Source organism: Gobio gobio (genome assembly GCF_949357685.1).
Source record: "Gobio gobio genome assembly, chromosome: 15".
Taxonomy (NCBI): Eukaryota; Metazoa; Chordata; class Actinopteri; order Cypriniformes; family Gobionidae; genus Gobio; species Gobio gobio.
This window is the reverse complement of record NC_137108.1, coordinates 5,144,310-5,163,553: the sequence shown is the minus strand read 5'-3', so window position 1 is coordinate 5,163,553 and position 19,244 is coordinate 5,144,310. Positions and strand designations below refer to the sequence as shown.

The window sequence follows — 19,244 nt, the reverse complement described above, 5'->3', positions numbered from 1 at the left end:
CTGTGACGAGAACATAATAATTAACAAGACTAAAATACGAATCATTTTATTTGGCATAGCACAAGATTTCTTGGCTGCTGGGTACCTTATTTGTAGTTTTGATGCCAACAAAGTTCTGGCCAAGTGGAACAGGACGGAAACGACTGTCAAAGTAGAACAATCCAATGAAAGGGTTCACATGCAGGAAAGACGCCACATCCAAGTAATTCGGCAGAGTTGCAGAGAGACCAAGTATGCGAATCATACTCTGAGTCGACTCCACCTGAAGAAAGACGGATACAAGGTTTTGAGAGGGTTTCAATAGTCATTTTATTAGGAATCCACGTGATAGGGAATTTTAGATTAGGGCGAAACATGCAGATTTCACATCGCGATCAAGCAGATTCACCACCGTGTCCAGCAGAAAGCTGCTTGGTTAGTGAGTGGCTTCTGTGTGAGCTATGATACACACACACTGTTGACAACAGACCTTTTTGACCACAAAATCTTTGCATTTCGTAAATAACGCAGCATCTGTTTTTTCCCATCATCCTATGGCTGCACTACAGTATATGATCACGTTATCATTCATTCAACTGCTATTAAACCATTCAAGCATGAGAAGATGCATAAAATAACTTAAATCTACTGGCATGCTGGCTGTGAATATTCTGTCTGAGTGACACACACACACACACACACAATTTGTGTGCACAGAAAGCCGCTTCAGACAGCGGAGAGTTCTCTTTCGTGCCTGAACGGAGCAAAACACACAAAAGTATGCCAAAAAGCCCACTTTGTCGAGTATCCTCATAAGCACAGTCTTAAATGAGTTAAATAAAGTCTTAAATGACCATAAAAAGTGCATGGGATGTGTGTGAGATCCGCATCATGTGTGTCAGGTCTTAAAGTGACAGCAGCCTAATAAACCTGCTTCTGTCTGTCATTAGTGTAAATCAACGAACAAAACACAGAGGAAATCACTCACTGCTCTTGACAACTTTGTAGCTTTAATACAGAGTCATCTATATTTAAATTACAATTTATGCAGTGACGACTGAAGTGTTTGATAATTGATTCAATTTCCTACTTGTTCGATCAAATATTTAAAATATATATTGTCTTCATGTTGTTTCTACATTAATTTGGAGATTAAACATGAAATTATTACAATATAAAAATATATTAAAAACTTTAGTATCCGTCAAAATTAACTTGTTAACGCATGTGATTAATTTTTCCAGTTTAATGTGTTAAAATATTTAATGCAATTAACGCAGCATTTTTACATTATATGATCATGCCCATTCATGCAAATGCTTTTAAACCACTCAAGCATGACAGGACAGAAGAGAACACGCTGTCTATGAATAATAATAATAAATAATAATACATTTTATTTGTACTGCACTTTACATTTGGAACAAATTTCAAAGTGCTACAGTTAAGATCATTTAAGAAGGATAAAATACTAATAGATTGAATAGTTAAAAGTCATAAGTTCTCCTAAAAAGAAATGTTTTTAGTCCTTTTTTAAAAGTCTCAGTAGTTTGAGGTGCCCATAGTGCTGAGCTTCGTCTTGGGGAGAAGGAGGCGGTTTGAGTTTGTTGATCGAGTTGTAGTTGAAGGTGTGAGTAGTTCTTTCAGATAGGGGGGGGCATTTCCATAGATGCACTGGTGGGTTAGAAGGGAGACCTTATATTCAACCCTGGCGGTAACAGGAAGCCAGTGAAGTGAATGGAGAATGGGTGTAATGTGATGGTATTTTCGAACTCTCATCAGGATCCTAGCAGCACTATTCTGAACATACTGCAGTCTCTGCAAGCTTTTGTTAGTACGTTTTGGGAGTTCATTTTTAGTCCATCTCTGCAAAACGGACTTCAGGATGGACTAAAATGAACTCCCAAAACGTACTGCCAGATTCTGGAAGATGAATTCTTCAAACAGTGGAGCTAGAGGATGTGGTGCTGGTCCTTCAAGAGTCACTCTCAACCTATCTGTCCATAAAGCCTATAAAAAAACCTTCTTCATGTATTTTACAACACTTCAGCTTGTGATTCTTATCTAGTGGGGGTCATTTTTTAGGATTCTTTACCTAACTGAAGTCTCTGAGATCCTGACACCTTCACTTCTGGAGACTGCAGGTAGGTTCAGCTCTGGAAAATGGTGGCGCTGGAGACTAAAGGGTTCCTGATGGTTTCACCCTTAATTCTTCACCTTAATTCTTCATTCTTTTGCAGTTAACAGGTGTCTTTTCTCAGCCACATGTTTTTGTCTGATCCTGCTGACCCAACGAGCATTTCACTGTCCAATGGTCATGCCTTAACTGCAATGTCTAGTATTGCGTTAGTATTGCATCCTTCTCATGGGCCTTTAATACTTTTTGACTTTTCAGTCTGAGTTAAATCTCTTTTTTGGCTCAATTTATCTGTAAAAGAAAACATGCCTAATAATTCTGCACACCTGAATATAAGGTGATTTTCATTTCCAGCCTTCATGAACAATTATATATCACTTATACATTATTAAATACTAAATCAATAGTAGTTATTAGGATTACTGTGGTTTGGAATTGGTCAAATGTGCCTGGAAAAAAAATATGATCAGAAAATCAACGTGCCTAATAATTCTGCACTCCCTGTATATATATATATATATTAGGGCTGTCAAAAGATTAATCGCATCCAAAATAAAAGTTTGTGTTATAATAATATACGTGTGTGTACTCTGTTAATTATTATTTATATATAAATACACACACAAGCATGTATATATTTAAGGAAAAAATATTATTTTTTATATATAAAACATTTATATTTATATATATTATAGATTATATGTATATACATGCAAATATTTCTTAAATATATACATGAATGTGTGTGTATTTATATATAAATAATAATTAACAGAGTACACACACATATATTATGTAAACACAAACTTTTATTTTGGATGCGATCAATCGTGATTAATCTTTTGACAGCCCTAATATATATATATATATATACAAAAATTGCTAAGGCAGCTGGTTCCAGTTTTTAGAACAGAGCTATTTTTACTGCTAAAATATGTTCATATTTATATCCCACACTGCAATTATATAATGAAGTGCAGATGACAGTATTTGACAGCCGTCACGGTAATACTTCTTTTGACAAGTATCGCCACCGTCTCACTCTGCCAGATGTGCTATTGTGAAGACAGAATTAAAGTTTTGAAAAATAAACAACTCAAAACTAATGACAGTCACAGCGTCTGAGACAGAGAGGCGGCTGCGCTATCGCTGCTCCTCCTGCGGTGCGGCTGACAGGGAAGATTGGTAAGGCCTTTAATATGATGCAGTAGCTGTCTGTCCAGGTAATCTAGATATCACACAGCTAGTCCCTGTTTGTGGGTACAAAGAATGATGAAAACACTCATAGAAAATCCTTCTCTCGGGCTCAGCGAGAGCTCGGGTCACCTCCGCGAGAGCTCAGGAACTGCAGATATGGAGAACTGATCTCTTGTGTCACACACACATATTCTACTGTTATGTTAGGGATCAACTGAGGCAAAAGCACAGAGCAAACATTTCAAACACATCACATGGAACAACGAATATCGTCACTGATTTAAGTCAAGCTTTCCCTTACAATAAAACACTGTGAATGAAAGTTGTTATGAAAGTAATCATTTTATTCAACTAGGATGCATAAAATTGATCGCAAGTAACAGAAATAATTTGTAACATTATACACCGATCAGGCATAACATTATGAGTTAGAACTAGATCTAGTTATATAAATACACACACATTCATGTATATATTTAAGAAATATTTGCATGTATATACATTTATATAATCTATAATATATATAAATATAAATGTGTTATATATAAAAATTATGTTTTTTTCTTAAATATATACATGCGTGTGTGTGTATTAATATATAAATAATAATTAACAGAGTACACACACATATATTATGTAAACACAAACTTTTATTTTGGATGCGATTAATCTTTTGCCAGCCCTACTAAAAATGTGACTTTCAGCCTTATTTCTCATAAATGTGACTTGCATATTTTGCCTTTATTTTCAGTAAATGTGACTCTGGAGAACCATCAGTAAACTGTGGCTTTACGGCTCACAATTGCAACTTTTCATTCCACAGGGTGACTTTATTTCATAGTTTAAACCTAAACGCTCAATTTCTTTTCTAATGGAAATGGACTTCCATTACAAACGGCGACGACGAGTTACGTGCCAAAGTTAAAACTTAGAGATAGTAAACTTTGTTCAAATCACTAACCCTAAGTACTGTATGAGAAATGATCACATTAATGCTCGCCCTTAGAAAACACAACACAAGATCAAAACCTGGAGCTCAGAGACACTACAGTTGTTGGATGTTTTCCCATTTCCTGGGGAAGGACTGTATAATGATGCTGGCCTGTGGCAGGAGGAAGGTCAGGCATGCGGATCACCCTTATGGGTCCATCCTGCTCTTTTGTGGTCACCCGAGGACAACTAGATCTTGGATGGCCATCTGTTGTGCTGGTTTACTGATGCCTTCTTTATAGTCTGAACACGGTTTCACTTCATAGTGTCTGGCACATGACACCTGCCTCCAGCACGCCAATGGGTGTCTCTCTTGCTTCAGGTGACATTATGAAACACGCTGAAATCTGACTTGGCATGGCTTTATTTTTACAGAGATCTACGCTTTTAAGAACCTTTTGAAAGAAAGTGAAAGAGCAGTAATTATCCCACCTGGACCTCATTGGATAAAAGAGCTTCTATAAATGATTTGAAAGTGATTGGTGACCGGGTCAAACACACAGTGTCTTTAATAGAAGTGGTTCACCAGCGTTGTTCGCAATAATACTAGTCACAAGATCGCAAAAAAACAGTCCAAAATATTATTAATCAATATAAATTAATAAATAAATCAGTTATTTACACATTACACACCCAGACTACCCGTCAAAAGGTTGGAATGATTAAGATTTTTGAATGTCTGTGAAATACGTCCTCACCAAGGCTGCAAAAATTTACTAATATTGTGAAATATTACATTTTCAATTAACTTTTCTATTGTGATATATTTTAAAATATAATTTATTCCTGTGGTCAAAGCTGATTTTTCAGCATCATTCCTCCAGTCTTCAGTGTCACACAGAAATCATTCTAATAAGAGTAAATGATGACAGAATTTGAATTTTTTTTGGGTGAATGATTTATTTAACCTGTTAGAGATGCGGTGAAGAGACTACATGTAAACTTTAGGTGGACAGATAGAACGACAGACAGATAGACAGATGGATAGATAGACAAACAGACAGACAGATGGATAGATAGACAGATAGACAGACAGATAGACAGATGGATAGATAGACAAACAGACAGACAGATGGATAGATAGACAGATAGACAGACAGATAGACAGATGGATAGATAGACAAACAGACAGACAGATGGATAGATAGACAAACAGACAGATAGACAGACAGATGGATAGATAGAAAGACAGACAGATAGACAAACAGATAGATAGACATATAGACAGATGGCTAGATGTATAGACAGACAGATAGACAGATGGATAGATAGACAGACAGACAGACAGACAGACCGACAGACAGATGGATAGACAGACGGATAGACAAAACAAACAAACGGACAGACAGATAGATAGACATATAGACAGATGGCTAGATGGATAGACCGATGGACAAACACATAGACAGACAGATAGATAGACATAGACAGATGGCTAGATGTATAGACAGACAGTCAGACGGATAGACAGACAGACAAACGGATAGACAGACAGATAGACAGATAGACAGATGGATAGATAGACATAGACAGATGGCTAGATGTATAGACAGACAGTCAGACGGATAGACAGACAGACAAACGGATAGACAGATAGACAGATAGACAGATAGATAGATAGATAGATAGATAGATAGATAGATAGATAGATAGATAGATAGATAGATAGATAGATAGATAGATAGATAGATAGATAGATAGATAGATAGATAGATAGATAGATAGGCAGACAGATATATAGATAGACAGACAGACAGATGATAGACAAACAGACAGACAGACAGACAGATAGACATATAGACAGATGGCTAGATGTATAGATAGACAGTCAGACGGATAGACAGACAGACAGACAGACAGACAGACAGACAGACAGACAGACAGACAGACAGACAAACGGATAGACAGACAGATAGACAGATGGATAGATAGACAGATATACATTTAGACAGACATACAGACAGACAGACGGTTAGACAGACAGACAGACAGACAGACGGATAGACAGACAGACAGACAGACAGATGGATAGACAGATAGACAGATAGACAGATAGACAGGCAGACAGACAGATAGACGTTTAGACAGACAGACAGATAGACAGGCAAACAGATAGACGTTTAGACAGACAGACAGACAGACGATAGACAGACAGACAGACAGACGGTTAGACAGACAGATAGATGCATAGACAGACAGACGGATAGACAGACAGACAGACAGACAGATAGATAGATAGACAGATAGATAGATAGACAGATAGACAGATTGATCGACAGATTGATCGACAGATAGATATTCTAGTAAGGGTGTTCATGAATAGTTGTCTAATGTATGTTGGTGCAGGACTCTTCTCTTCTCATCAGTTGTTTTTAGGGTCATGTGGCTGTTCTAGATCATCTTTGGCTTTCTCCATGGCATTTTAAAGTGTTCAATTCTCAATAGAATGCAAATGGTTCACACATTTCAACTGTGTCACAATATGAATGGCTTGTGGAAATCTAATCACACTTTTGTAGCTTTTTGTCAAAATCGGGTGTAAAGATGCAGTGCAGCATAAAAGCCCGATTAAATCATGCCTGACCCACTAGTATGAAAGTATGCGGTTACTGCTGTGTAAATGCCTGTATGCCACCTCTGAGCAGCCTGTGTAAAGACACCCAAATGCCCCTTTAGAAGCGCTTCTGTGCCAGCTTTGCAGTGTCGATGTGACAATTCACTCACCCCCTTATTTCTTAAGTGAGAGAACTTGCACTCAATACACCACTCAAAACACCAAGAGGCATCTCAACCGCAGTTTACACAACAGCCCCGGACACACAGTTAAAGGGGTAGCGAACAATGACTTGATGAAGTACATGATTTTTGAACGATGACATTTCCTTCCAAATGTGCATAAACGCACCATTTCAAGAGGTTATAAAGTAAAAGCTTTCCGAACTCCATCTTCTCAGTGTTTGTCCTTTGAGGACTGTGTGACACTTTCACAGTAGGTCCACTTTAAAAGAACGGCTCTTTCTTTTAATAAACGACGTGGCAGAGTGCACTTTTATGTCTGTGAGGTAACAGTAATGATCTGTCTCACTGCCCTTGCAGAAGAAGACCATGATTGAGGAGGGTAAAGGAACAGCGTATAAATACTGTGTACAGACGCATGCCAACTGAGAGCCAGAGCGGGGATCATTGCTTCTGAAAGGCTTCCAGCACACTCCAATGATGGCTGAATTTGGGTCAGAAAGTTCTTTCTTATGCATCTATATGAGTGGTTCTCAACTGGTGGGCTTCAGTCAAAAACGTGTCGCAGGTCTTTTCTGACAGCACATTAAAAACAGGAATGCTAAAGGACATGAAATACTAAACATATGATCGTGCACAGTGAGTTAGGATAGCAATATGAACAATTTATGTCCCATGTATTTTGTTAATGAGGTTAAAAGTGTGTAAACACAGCTGGCAAACGGTTTTAGATCTGTGTATCTGCACACTTGCCCAAACTGCGCTTATAATGAATGACGGCGTTATGCAGCACAGCGAAGCTCTTACTGTATTCATATCGACGTACTATAGTACGTGTGCTTAGAGATGTTTGTGATGTTATGTGTGAGCCTGGACCACAAAACCAGTCATAAGGGTCATTTTTGGATCTGAAAGCTGAATAAATACGCTTTCTGTTGATGTATGGTTTGTTAGGATATGGCAATATTTGGCCGATATTAGTGATGCACCGATCATGATTTTACATGGCCGATTCCGATACCGATTTTTTTTCAAGAAAACTGTCCGATTCCGATACCGATTTCCGATTTTTTTTTTTACACAATAAAGTAATGAAAGTATACATGAAGAAGATGTTTATTTGGTATTTAACAGGCTTAATTGGCTTTTGGCTAATGAAAACAACTCCGCAATCTGAAATTAACAGGAAATTTAATTGCAAATTAAAGGCTGAAAGGTGAAATTAAAGGCAACAACTGCATATTCTGCAATCCAAACAAAGACGTTACTTAAATCAGCATTTGTTTTTAAATTCAGTGTAAAGAAAAAAAGTCTTTACCAGTGAAATTCAATAAAACCAAAGTATATAATTGTTCCAAAATGTTAAATCAAATAATGTTTAGTGCAACGAAAAAAACTAAGATGCTACAGCAGGTGCTTTTTAAATCAAATTAAGTCAATGTAATTTTAAGGTAAAATAAAAGGTAACACTTTAGAATAATGGTCATTAGTTAACATTAGTTAATGTATTAACTAACATGAACTAACCATGAGCAGCACATTTGTTACTGTATTTGTTCATCTTTGTTAACGTTAGTTAATATAAATCCAGCTGTTCATGGTTTGTTCATGTTAGTTCACAGTGCATTAACTAATGTTAACAAGATTTTAATAATGCAGTTATCTCTCATTAGTAAATGTTGAAATTAACATTAACAAACATTAATAAACGCTTTATAAGTGCAGTTCATTATTAGTTAATGTTAACTAATGACCATTATTCTGAAGTGTTACCAAATATAAATGATCATCCTATAGGCTACAGAACTGATAGTATTTCATTTCTAAAGTGCAGCATGTTCTTCTTTAGGCTACAAAAAGAAGTATTTCGGCTTTTTCACAAGTTAGTCTGTTTCGTTCTCATCCGATCCAACACGTGAGAAGCTGAGCTGAACAAACGCTCTATCTGCTCGTGTGCAGGCGGAGAGGTAAACTCGCGCAACTTCAGCTCGCGCAACTTCAGCTCGCGCAGGAAAGTATCTCTTCCCTCAGTTCTCCAGTTTCCGTTTGTAACACACAAGTGACATGTTCGCGAATGATTGCAATATAGGCGTATGTGCACGCGGGCGCACTTCCGGATAAATCGGCAGAAAAATACAAAGAAACCGGTTCCGGTTTTTGGTCGGTCAACCGGTGCATCCCTAGCCGATATACAACTATTTGAAAATCTGGATTCTGAGGGAGCAAAAAATCTAAATATTGAGAAAATCTCCTTAAAGTTGTCCAAATGAAGTCCTTAGCAATGCATATTACTACTAATAATACATGTTTGAAATATTTCCGGTAGGAAATTTACAAAATATCTTCATGGAACATGATCTTTACTTAAAGGTCCCATGGCATGAAAATGTCATTTTATGAGTTTTTTTAACATTAATATGAGTTCCCCCAGCCTGTCTATGGTCCCCAAGTGGCTAGAAGTTTTGACGGGTGTAAACCGAGTTCTGGCTGTCTCTCTCTGCCTTTGAGAAAATGAAGCTCAGACGAGCTGATCTTGATTTTTCCCTGTATGACGTCATAACAGGAAAGGTTACCTCCCCTTCCTTTGCTTTGCCCACCCAGAGCATTCGGAGAAAATGGATTCAGTTTATATCAGCACAGGCTTTACAAACAGACTTTACGATATGGATTCGACAAACAGTGGGTAACAGTGTTCATTAATGCCTGATCTGTGATCAGTGATTTCTGATGTGTAGCTAATCATTCAAGTTCACTCAGACTTTCTTTCTAGATTGTTTAATGATCGCCGTCTTGATGCTCTAAGCGTGTAGTGCATCAGTGAATCAAGCCAGAGACTAAAACCATCGTTTCTGTTAGTAGCATGAAACAAATCTGTTTTTTAAGTGATTTAACTACAGAGAGCGATCAAAGAACACTCTTTATAATGTCTGGAGCTGTCAATCACACATTGCGAGTGTATCTGCACACTTGCCCAAACTGCGGTTATAATGAATGACGCCGTTATGCAGCACTATGGAAGGATATCGCGGACAATTTTCAAAAGGAATTGCAAATGGTATTTGCAATTGCGTTTTCAATTTGTGGACGCATAATATGTGACACAATCCAAAAGCAATTGCAAATCGCGCATTACCATTTGCATTTTCGTTTACGCAAACGCACAATGACTGCCAAATTTCAAATGGAAAAGCAAAGTCTGTTTGCAATTGCATTTCCAATGTCTTGCAAGTTATGACCCTGCCATTTTGGAATAGCAATAGCAAATCACCTATTTGCTCTTTTATTTCCTCCGTGTCCTGCCACAACCTGCACAAAATTCAAATGGAATCGCAATCCTCTTTGCGTTTGCATTTCCGATGCCTAACACAGTCAACTGTCAATCAGGCTTGAGGGCGGGGTTTATTGATGTAGTCGGAAAGTAGGCCACGCCCTCAAGTGGTGGAAAACCAAGGACTTTTTCATCATTATTCATTCCTAAGAACATGGGGAGAAATATCCAATGTGTCTATTTAGCAAAAACAACAAAAAAGTCATAAAACTACTGTGTAGTTTTTTGCACTTCAAACAAAGCCAAATACCTGGAAATAGACTATTTATCACCTGCCAACCAAACAAAAAGAAACCAAAAGAAGACTGCTCTGGTTGCAAGCAAATTGTCAAGAAGCAATTAAGATAGGGATGCTTTAACCGTTGACCAAAAGTAAGAATTTTGACAGATTAATATACAGTTAAACGGTTTAAAATGTGTAGGCTATATATATTTATTTATTTATTTTTTTAAGGTTTTTATTTTTATTTAATTTTTTTGCTGCATGGTTAAAGCAAAATATGCTAAATTCGGTTTAAAAATCAGTTCAATATATAATATAGGCCTATAATCTTTTGAAATAGGCCTATCCTTTTATTGAACCTGGGGCAAAAAGACATTTTGAAAGATTTCACCAGCTGGTACTTTCGGTTTTGCCGCGGAGATCCTTGTGATAAATAAATGTGTTGTATTTATGATAATCCGTGTAGATTTCAGTTGACGAAAATAAATAATAAAAGCGCGATAAGTCACGAAAGACAACTGAATTACTGACAGGATGCTGTGCGCGTGTTCCGAGCGCAACACGGACAAGCGTGCCCAAACGGCCAAATAAACACAGAAATAGGCTATATCAAAATGCCAAGTCGAGTATTCACATAAACACAGTAGATGTAAGCACTGTGTGCGTGCACTGCACACACATACATTTATAACCGGACCTCAAAGTGAAAAATTTTAAATTAATCTGATGAGAAAAAAAATGCCGGTTCTTTATAAGATTCAATCTGATTTAGTAGTTTTTCGTTTTGTCATCTTAATGTATTAATTATTTAGAATAAGTGAGAAATAGGCTATTTAGTATTTATTTATTTTATGCTTTTTATTTATATTACTTTATTATATATTATTTCAGTTTTTCTCTGTTGTCAGAAACGCTGCAGGTGCGTGAAAATTTGTGTGAATCCAGGTTCTGTTGTTGAGCTGTTCTGTCAAATCTGTTAAATGTCAAAATAAAGATACAAATATAGTTCAATGAATAGGAATAGGCTACATATGATGAAAATAATAATGTTGAATAAAATGAAATGAAGAAGAAAATCAGATCATCAGAGGAGGTAGGCTACGAAACGAACATGAACTGCGATTGAATGTCACTAATGTAGTTTTCTTTTCTTTTTTGATCGCTTGGCTCTTGAGCACAGAATCGTATGGACAACACACAACTCACATCATGTCAAGTTTCTATAGATTTTCTGATTTTAACTCATCATGATAATTTACTGTGTCGGGTGCAATATGATGATATTCGTCTGATATAGGCTAGCCTATAGCCTACCGAATGCAGTCATGTCACTTTTCTTATTTGCTGTTTTTTTTTTCTGGTTGCAGGTGAACATACAATCAGTTCTGCATTTTGACTTTGTTTGAACTAAAGAGTTTAAACTTGTTTTTTATTACAAAAATAGCCAAATCCCCCGTTTTCCACCACTTGAGGGCGTGGCCTACTTTCCGACTACATCAATAAACCCCGCCCTCAAGCCTGATTGACAGTTGACTGTGTTAGGCATCGGAAATGCAAACGCAAAGAGGATTGCGATTCCATTTGAATTTTGTGCAGGTTGTGGCAGGACACGGAGGAAATAAAAGAGCAAATAGGTGATTTGCTATTGCTATTCCAAAATGGCAGGGTCATAACTTGCAAGACATTGGAAATGCAATTGCAAACAGACTTTGCTTTTCCATTTGAAATTTGGCAGTCATTGTGCGTTTGCCTAAACGAAAATGCAAATGGTAATGCGCGATTTGCAATTGCGTTTGGATTGTGTCACATATTATGCGTCCACAAATTGAAAACGCAATTGCAAATACCATTTGCAATTCCTTTTGAAAATTGTCCGCGATATCCTTCCATACAGCACAGCGAAGCTCTTACTGTATTCATATTGACGTCGTGTTTGCTGTTAGTTGTGGTGAAAGCATTTTGTGAGAGAAAACGCGCTGCAATGACAGAGTCGACGTGACTGGGACTGTTTATTCAGAGCTCTCAGATACAAATAAGCTCGTGCTAACAGCACAGCGCTCTCAACAACTCAGTACAATAACTGTAGCGGACCACTTTACTGATGTCTCAGGAGTTTATTGAAACCGTTTATCTCCAAAAATCACAGTAAGAGCTGAAAAAAAAACAAAGAAGTGCGCAGAAACACCTCTTACACAACCTCTCTCTCCATAGCATTATCAATAACAATAGAGTGCCGAAGTTATGACGTCACTTTGTAGGCCAACCCGGAAGTTAGCGGCGCATGGGTTCCCTCGATCGAAAAGCCATGCATTTTCCCCATAGACTTTTGGAAAATCGCAAAAAATAAGATCTGTGTTCAACAAAGAGTTATGACCCTTACACGTTTTGTCTAGTTAATCCAAAATGTATAAATTTTGAAGCCTAAATAAAGTCGTCAGATATAAAATGCTAATGGTAGGCTATAAACAAACTACAGCACACCATGGTCGCGGATCAACGTCATCATCAAGCTTCCTCAAACTTCATTTAAAAAACACGCTCGCTCATTATGATCTGCGCTGTGTATGAACACTTATCCACTTTTTCATGAGAAATATTGCCCATTTATTTTTTCCAAAAATGTTAGAAACTAATTTTGTTTATGCGTGCCTCTCTGAGATTTATCTTTTGTTAATGTTTTTTCAAACAATATGATTATCACTGTGATAACATTAAATGACATGAAACACAACCCAGTCTCTTTTTGTTAAATGCAAGTTTATGTATGATCAATAATACAAAAGTATAAGTAAAAGGTATAACAAGCTATACATGAAATAAACCAAACAATTCAGTCAAACATTCAAAGTCAGTGCTAGTCGGCTACAACGGTAACGCACAGTTATAGCCTAAAAATAAAAAAGTAATGCAACTTCACTTTGTCCTCAGCCTAAACGATTTGCCAGGGAACAAATTATAGATCCATGAGACCAAAGATCGGCCGTTACAAGACGAATTATAGCTCGAGACGCCACAGAGACATCAGAGCCAGCGGCAGACGGACTGGCTGAGGAAAGGCTGCTCTCGCCGGGTTAATGAGCGCTGAGCGCCGCTGATCCACTGGAGCTCACAACTCCACAAACACCAGATCACATGTTCAAATAGGCACTTTATATAAATAAACCACAGATTTGAGCTTTAAACAACTACATTATCGACTGAAAAAGTCTTACAACTATGTTTTGTCACACATTAACAATAGATTTTAACAAAAAAAGACGTGTAAACACAGCCCATGTCAGCCATTTCTCAACGAGACGAGCCGCTGGGAGAAGCCCCGCCCATGAGGAGAATTCACGTCTGTTGTGCAGTGAATGTCACGCGCGAATGAAGCAGGAATGAAGCGAGTAAACTCGAGTAAAAATGTTCAATCATCCAACTTCACGCCATTTTATTCTTCATTTATTCACGCCACATAAGTTCTTCATAAGTGAGGCTGAATCGCGGGCTAGTGAGAGATTTCCTGTTTGTCACGATGACGTCTAAAGTCCCCGCCAAAGGATGTAGTCCCTTTTAGCAACTTGTTAGCAACCACCGTTTTTAAGACACAATAAAGTTTTAAAAAATCACAAGCAGGTTTTAACTAATGTGTTTTATGTCATAGATCAAAACGTGAAAATATTTAGAGGCTCTGTTAACCACAGACCTTATTTCAGGCGATTTAGCAAAAACCCATAGACTTTAGGGCGAGGGAACCGGAAGTGCTAAAATGCTAACTCACTTCCGCGTTTTGGCCTACAAAGTGACGTCATAACTTCGGCACTCTATACAGCGAAATACACAAACATACTCATTACAAATGACAGTAAACAAGCACATACACACCTATTGTCTTTTCGGGAGTGCTAAAAAAACTGGAAACTTTAAATCTGCTTAAACCCACTGAATGATGAACCATGAGCTCTCACGAGCGCTCCCTCTTTTTTCATATCGCTACGTAGACCACAACACCCATCAAAATAAAAGTCCCTACTTATTTACACAGATAATACGGACCTAAAACCCATTTAAATGCACAGAAATGTCAAAAATGTACACAAAAACAAATTATAAGATACATTACAATGAAGTCTGTTACAATAAAACTTCCTCCAGCTCTCTGTGGTTCACCAGTGCCCAGTCATTCTCTCTCTCTCTCGCTAAACCACGCCCCCTCCGCAACATAATCTAACACTCATTTCAAATGCAAAGATGTCAGCCAATCACAACAGTGGGTGTTTTCACTGAAGTCTCACAGCAGACACGCCCCTTGAAACAGGGCATTCAGCCAGGGGGGTAATAACAGTATAGAAAAAATGCCTTTTATTTCTAAATTATGACATTTTTTGATGTAAAAATCCTACTAGCAATATAAGTACACCTCAGGAAACATTATAAAATAATAGAAAAATGCCATGCCATGGGACCTTTAATATCCTAATGATTTTTGTCATAAAAGAAAAACTTATCATTTTGACTATGTATGTATTGTTGGCTATTGCCACAGATATACCCGTGAGACGCACGACTGGTTTTGTGCTCCAGGGTCACAATTAAGGTGTAAAAGCTGCTTTGAGCATCACAATTTTAAAGACATTTCTAAAAAAAAAAATCAAAGACTCAATAAATCGGGTATTGTTGAGCATAAGCTGCCATTTCAATGATTGATTTTAAGGGCCTTTTTGTTTACTTTTGAACAATACAACAACAAAAAAAGTGCTGTGTTGGGTCATCACTTGGGTCTAATAAACAATCTGTGTCCTGAAGCAAAACCTCCCTGACACTGGAGCTCTCTCACAGAGCTTATACTGTACATTATGCTTTTTATGACAATCCTCATCCTTAAACACTCAATGAAGAGAGCTAGGATAGACACTTCACATTTAACTCAGCTCAAGTATGGCCGTACTTGCCTGCGAGGAGAGATATGAAAATCATAATTGAACCATCCCATAATCAATTCTGGTTCCCAAGGGTGTGTGAGCACGCTATCTTTAGACTGCACTAAGGCTGGCAGTCCAGCTAAAATAAGCAATGCAATCTTCAAACTTTTTGATGTAAAAAAGCTTAGCATTCGACAATGTCTGAACAAAAATGGCAAAAACATGAATTACAGCATAGATGCTAAAAGATTCAACAACCATAATATATCAACCTTGTTTTTTGTTTTTCCTCGTGACGAAAAAAAGCCAAGTAACACTGTTTCCCCTCTCCTCCACCATCTTTTATTAATGATGCGCCTCATTTTGCTACTTCCACGGGCCGCGATCTTGCTTACTGTGCAGAGATCAATAATTCAAAGTCTCCTAAAGACAGGAATACCTTCAGATTGTGTTGACTTTCGGCTCTACCACCGCGCACATACCCTAATTAAAATAAGAGACATGGGGAAACATTTCTGCTGTGTTGTCGGGAGAAATTCTTTGATTTTTGTGCCATTAGTACTATTTTTTTCTGTAAACAAAAGACACTATTGTCCACCTCACCATTTCATATGACCAATAAAATAATGGACCATCATGATTGGTGTATGAGAATGAACAAAACCTATAGTGGAAGAAATGGTAGAACAAATATAGAATTCGATAGCTTCACAAATCCACTAACACTTGTTGTGGACAGGGTCCTTTGGGCTGTGAGAGAGTTTGCAGCTTCACTTAGTTAAGTATAATGTCTAAATGTCCACAAGGTTCTGTTTATACATCGCTACGGTATAGAATTCATATTTCAAACCTCTTGACCTTTGTTTCAGAACTATTCAACAAAACTGATGTCAAAAACAACATTGAATGCAGAAGCTTTATGGCATCAAATCTAAGGCCAACTATTAATATGGCTGTGTTGTCTGCATATAAGTTATGGTGTTTATATTACATAAATTATCCTATTTTATTTTTTAAGATTAGTGTTATCAACTGATAAAAGATACAGGTTTTTTTTATTAATCTGGATGCATCGCACCTAGAATTAAAATTTGCAATATATTTTTATGATGTAATACAAATTTTCAAATTGAATCTCCATACTAATCTCTTATTATTTATTATTATTTTAATTTATTTAAATGTATGTATTTATTTAAATTTATAAATGTGTTTTATTTAAATTTATTTATTAATTTATTAAAATTAATTAATTTATTAATCTATTCATTCATCCATCCATCCATCGATTTGATTTATTTATTTAATTATTTATTCATTCATTTATATAAACGTATTTATTTATTTATTTATTTAATAATTAAATGTATTCATTTATTTAAATGTATACATTTATTTATTTAAATTTATTCCAACGTATGCATTTATTAATTTATTCAAATTCATTCATTCATTCATTTATTAGTTTATTAATCTATTCATTCATTTATTCATCTATTTATTCATTCATCCATTCATTTATTCATCCATTCAATCATTCATTCATTCATTCATCCATTCATCCATTCAATCATTCATTTATTCATCCATATATTTATTCATTAATTCATTTATATATTCATTCATCCATTCAATCATTCATTTATATATTTATTCATTCGTTCATTCATTCATTCATTCATTCATTCATTCATTCATTCATTCATTCATTCATTCATTCATTCATGTGTTTATTTATTTATGTATGCATTTATTCATTCATTTATATATTCATTCAATGGCATCTTTTTTATGTTAATTTCTGGGGATAAAATGAGTAATTATACCAATCTTAACAGTTCAGTATTATTGAAAGACATAATTTTTTTCATAATTTACATTTAATGGCCATAAACATGTTCATACTTTTACTTAAAAAGTATTATAACACCTTTTAATTTAAGTGAACTTAAAATACTGTTCACATAAATCCATTATAATAAATATCCCATTTAGCTGTGCCTTTGATATAGTATGTTATATATAGTATAGTGATAGACTGATGTTTCTGTCAATATCAGCTCTCTCTGTTTGAATGAGAGCAGTCTGTTTATGTTTTTCCCCAAAGTTTATATTGTGCATTGATTTTCACAATAAACAAGAAAAGGATTGATCCTCTCTATACAACATCAGCATCACAACTATTTATTTAGCATAGCTACTTCAGGAAGGGACAAACCGGTGTGTCTTTAATTTAAAATATTTGCAATGCGTTAAAATAAAAATATTAATTGCAGAAATTAATGTTATTAAGTTTAGTGCCCTAGTTAAAATGGATAAAAAAGGCCACACACACACACACACACACACACACACACACACACACACACACACACACACACACACACACACACACACACACACACACACACACACACACACACACACACACACACACACACACACACACACACACACACACACACACACACACACACACACACACACAAGCTAGGTTAACAGTTGGTATCCATGTTACTTCTTTACTAAAATATTGCTATGGTCACTCAAACTTTCAAGTTTGTAGAAGGCCAAAGAGAAGAGGGCTCAGAACTGAGCCCAGGGGAACACCATCAGTGACTGACAAAGGTTTATACAACATATGTTATATTAATAGGACAGTGTTAATTAAAAGACTTCGTTACCATGGATATTATCTAGACATCGGGAACATTCATCAGTTGAACATGTTTCTCCTTCACTTTGTATAAACATGGGTAATGTGGGAAGAGGCCCAAAGAAGTTACGGTCAGCCTTATCACCACCTTCATGTAAGGGAAGGACAGTTGCTGTTTTCTAAGCCATGGACATTAAAGAGTGCCTGAATACTTAAAATACTGGATTATGGATGCAGTGACCTTGAGGAAAATGAGTCAAGGCCATCAGGTTTTGTGAAAAACTGACTTCAGAGCTCCTTTAGAGGCAGGGACTCAGAAAGGGTCATCATTTAGGGTGAGTACATACACAGGGCCAGATTTATTAAAACAGGGCAAATTAGTGTGAGGCCGCAACTCCAAAAAAAGCATAGAAAGTTCTGTACGTGACGAAACACAAATTAAAGAACACAGATCACAATCTACCACATTAGCGTTTGGATTAAGAAATGCTTTTTTGGGCGGTAAATAATGGCACAAACGTCAGTAAATTGACGAGTGTAAAACTTAGTAAATCACCTTGCATGATTCATTTAAATACTCTGAAAGGGAAACTCCTTAGCCTGGATGCCAGGTCGGGAAGTTCGGTCTGGACTTGATCCGCAACTACGCTGGAACCAGAGCTGTTCGTTCAGACCAATCACATTGTCAGGGCGGGCTTTATATGATGATGGACAGATGATCAACAGTAACGTCACCAAAGAACGCTTGGGTTGAATTCGTTCTAACCCTAAATGGAGAATTTGTTCGTATATGCGTTCACCTTTACTATTTCTCTCAGAAATGATGATAGTGTTGGTAAGTACTCTGTGTATCTTAAATTCTTTGTACAACACCGGCAAAGATCGTTTACACTCTTCTTCTTCTTCCAGCAGTTTTGTTGACAACTATGGGTCGCTCAACATACGTTACTTACTCTGTGCTCTGATTGGTTGTAGGGCTATCCAATTGAGGTCTTTCCTGGTTCGGTTGAAACACGCCCCATAATCGCAGCCCAATGGAGCAGATCAGACTCATACTCTGACTAGAATCTGAATATGACTGCGTCAGGCTAGAACCT

At 36.7% G+C, this 19,244-nt stretch overlaps 1 protein-coding gene across 1 annotated transcript in view; it reads right to left on the bottom strand.

The window, feature by feature from the left end:
* ascc3 (activating signal cointegrator 1 complex subunit 3) overlaps positions 1 to 19,244 on the bottom strand; it is a 352,716-nt gene that overhangs the window by 182,386 nt on the left and 151,086 nt on the right. The window contains exon 12 of the mRNA XM_079836136.1: positions 86 to 262. Coding sequence (XP_079692262.1) covers positions 86 to 262 — 177 coding nt within the window. The remainder of the gene's footprint in view (positions 1 to 85; positions 263 to 19,244) is intronic.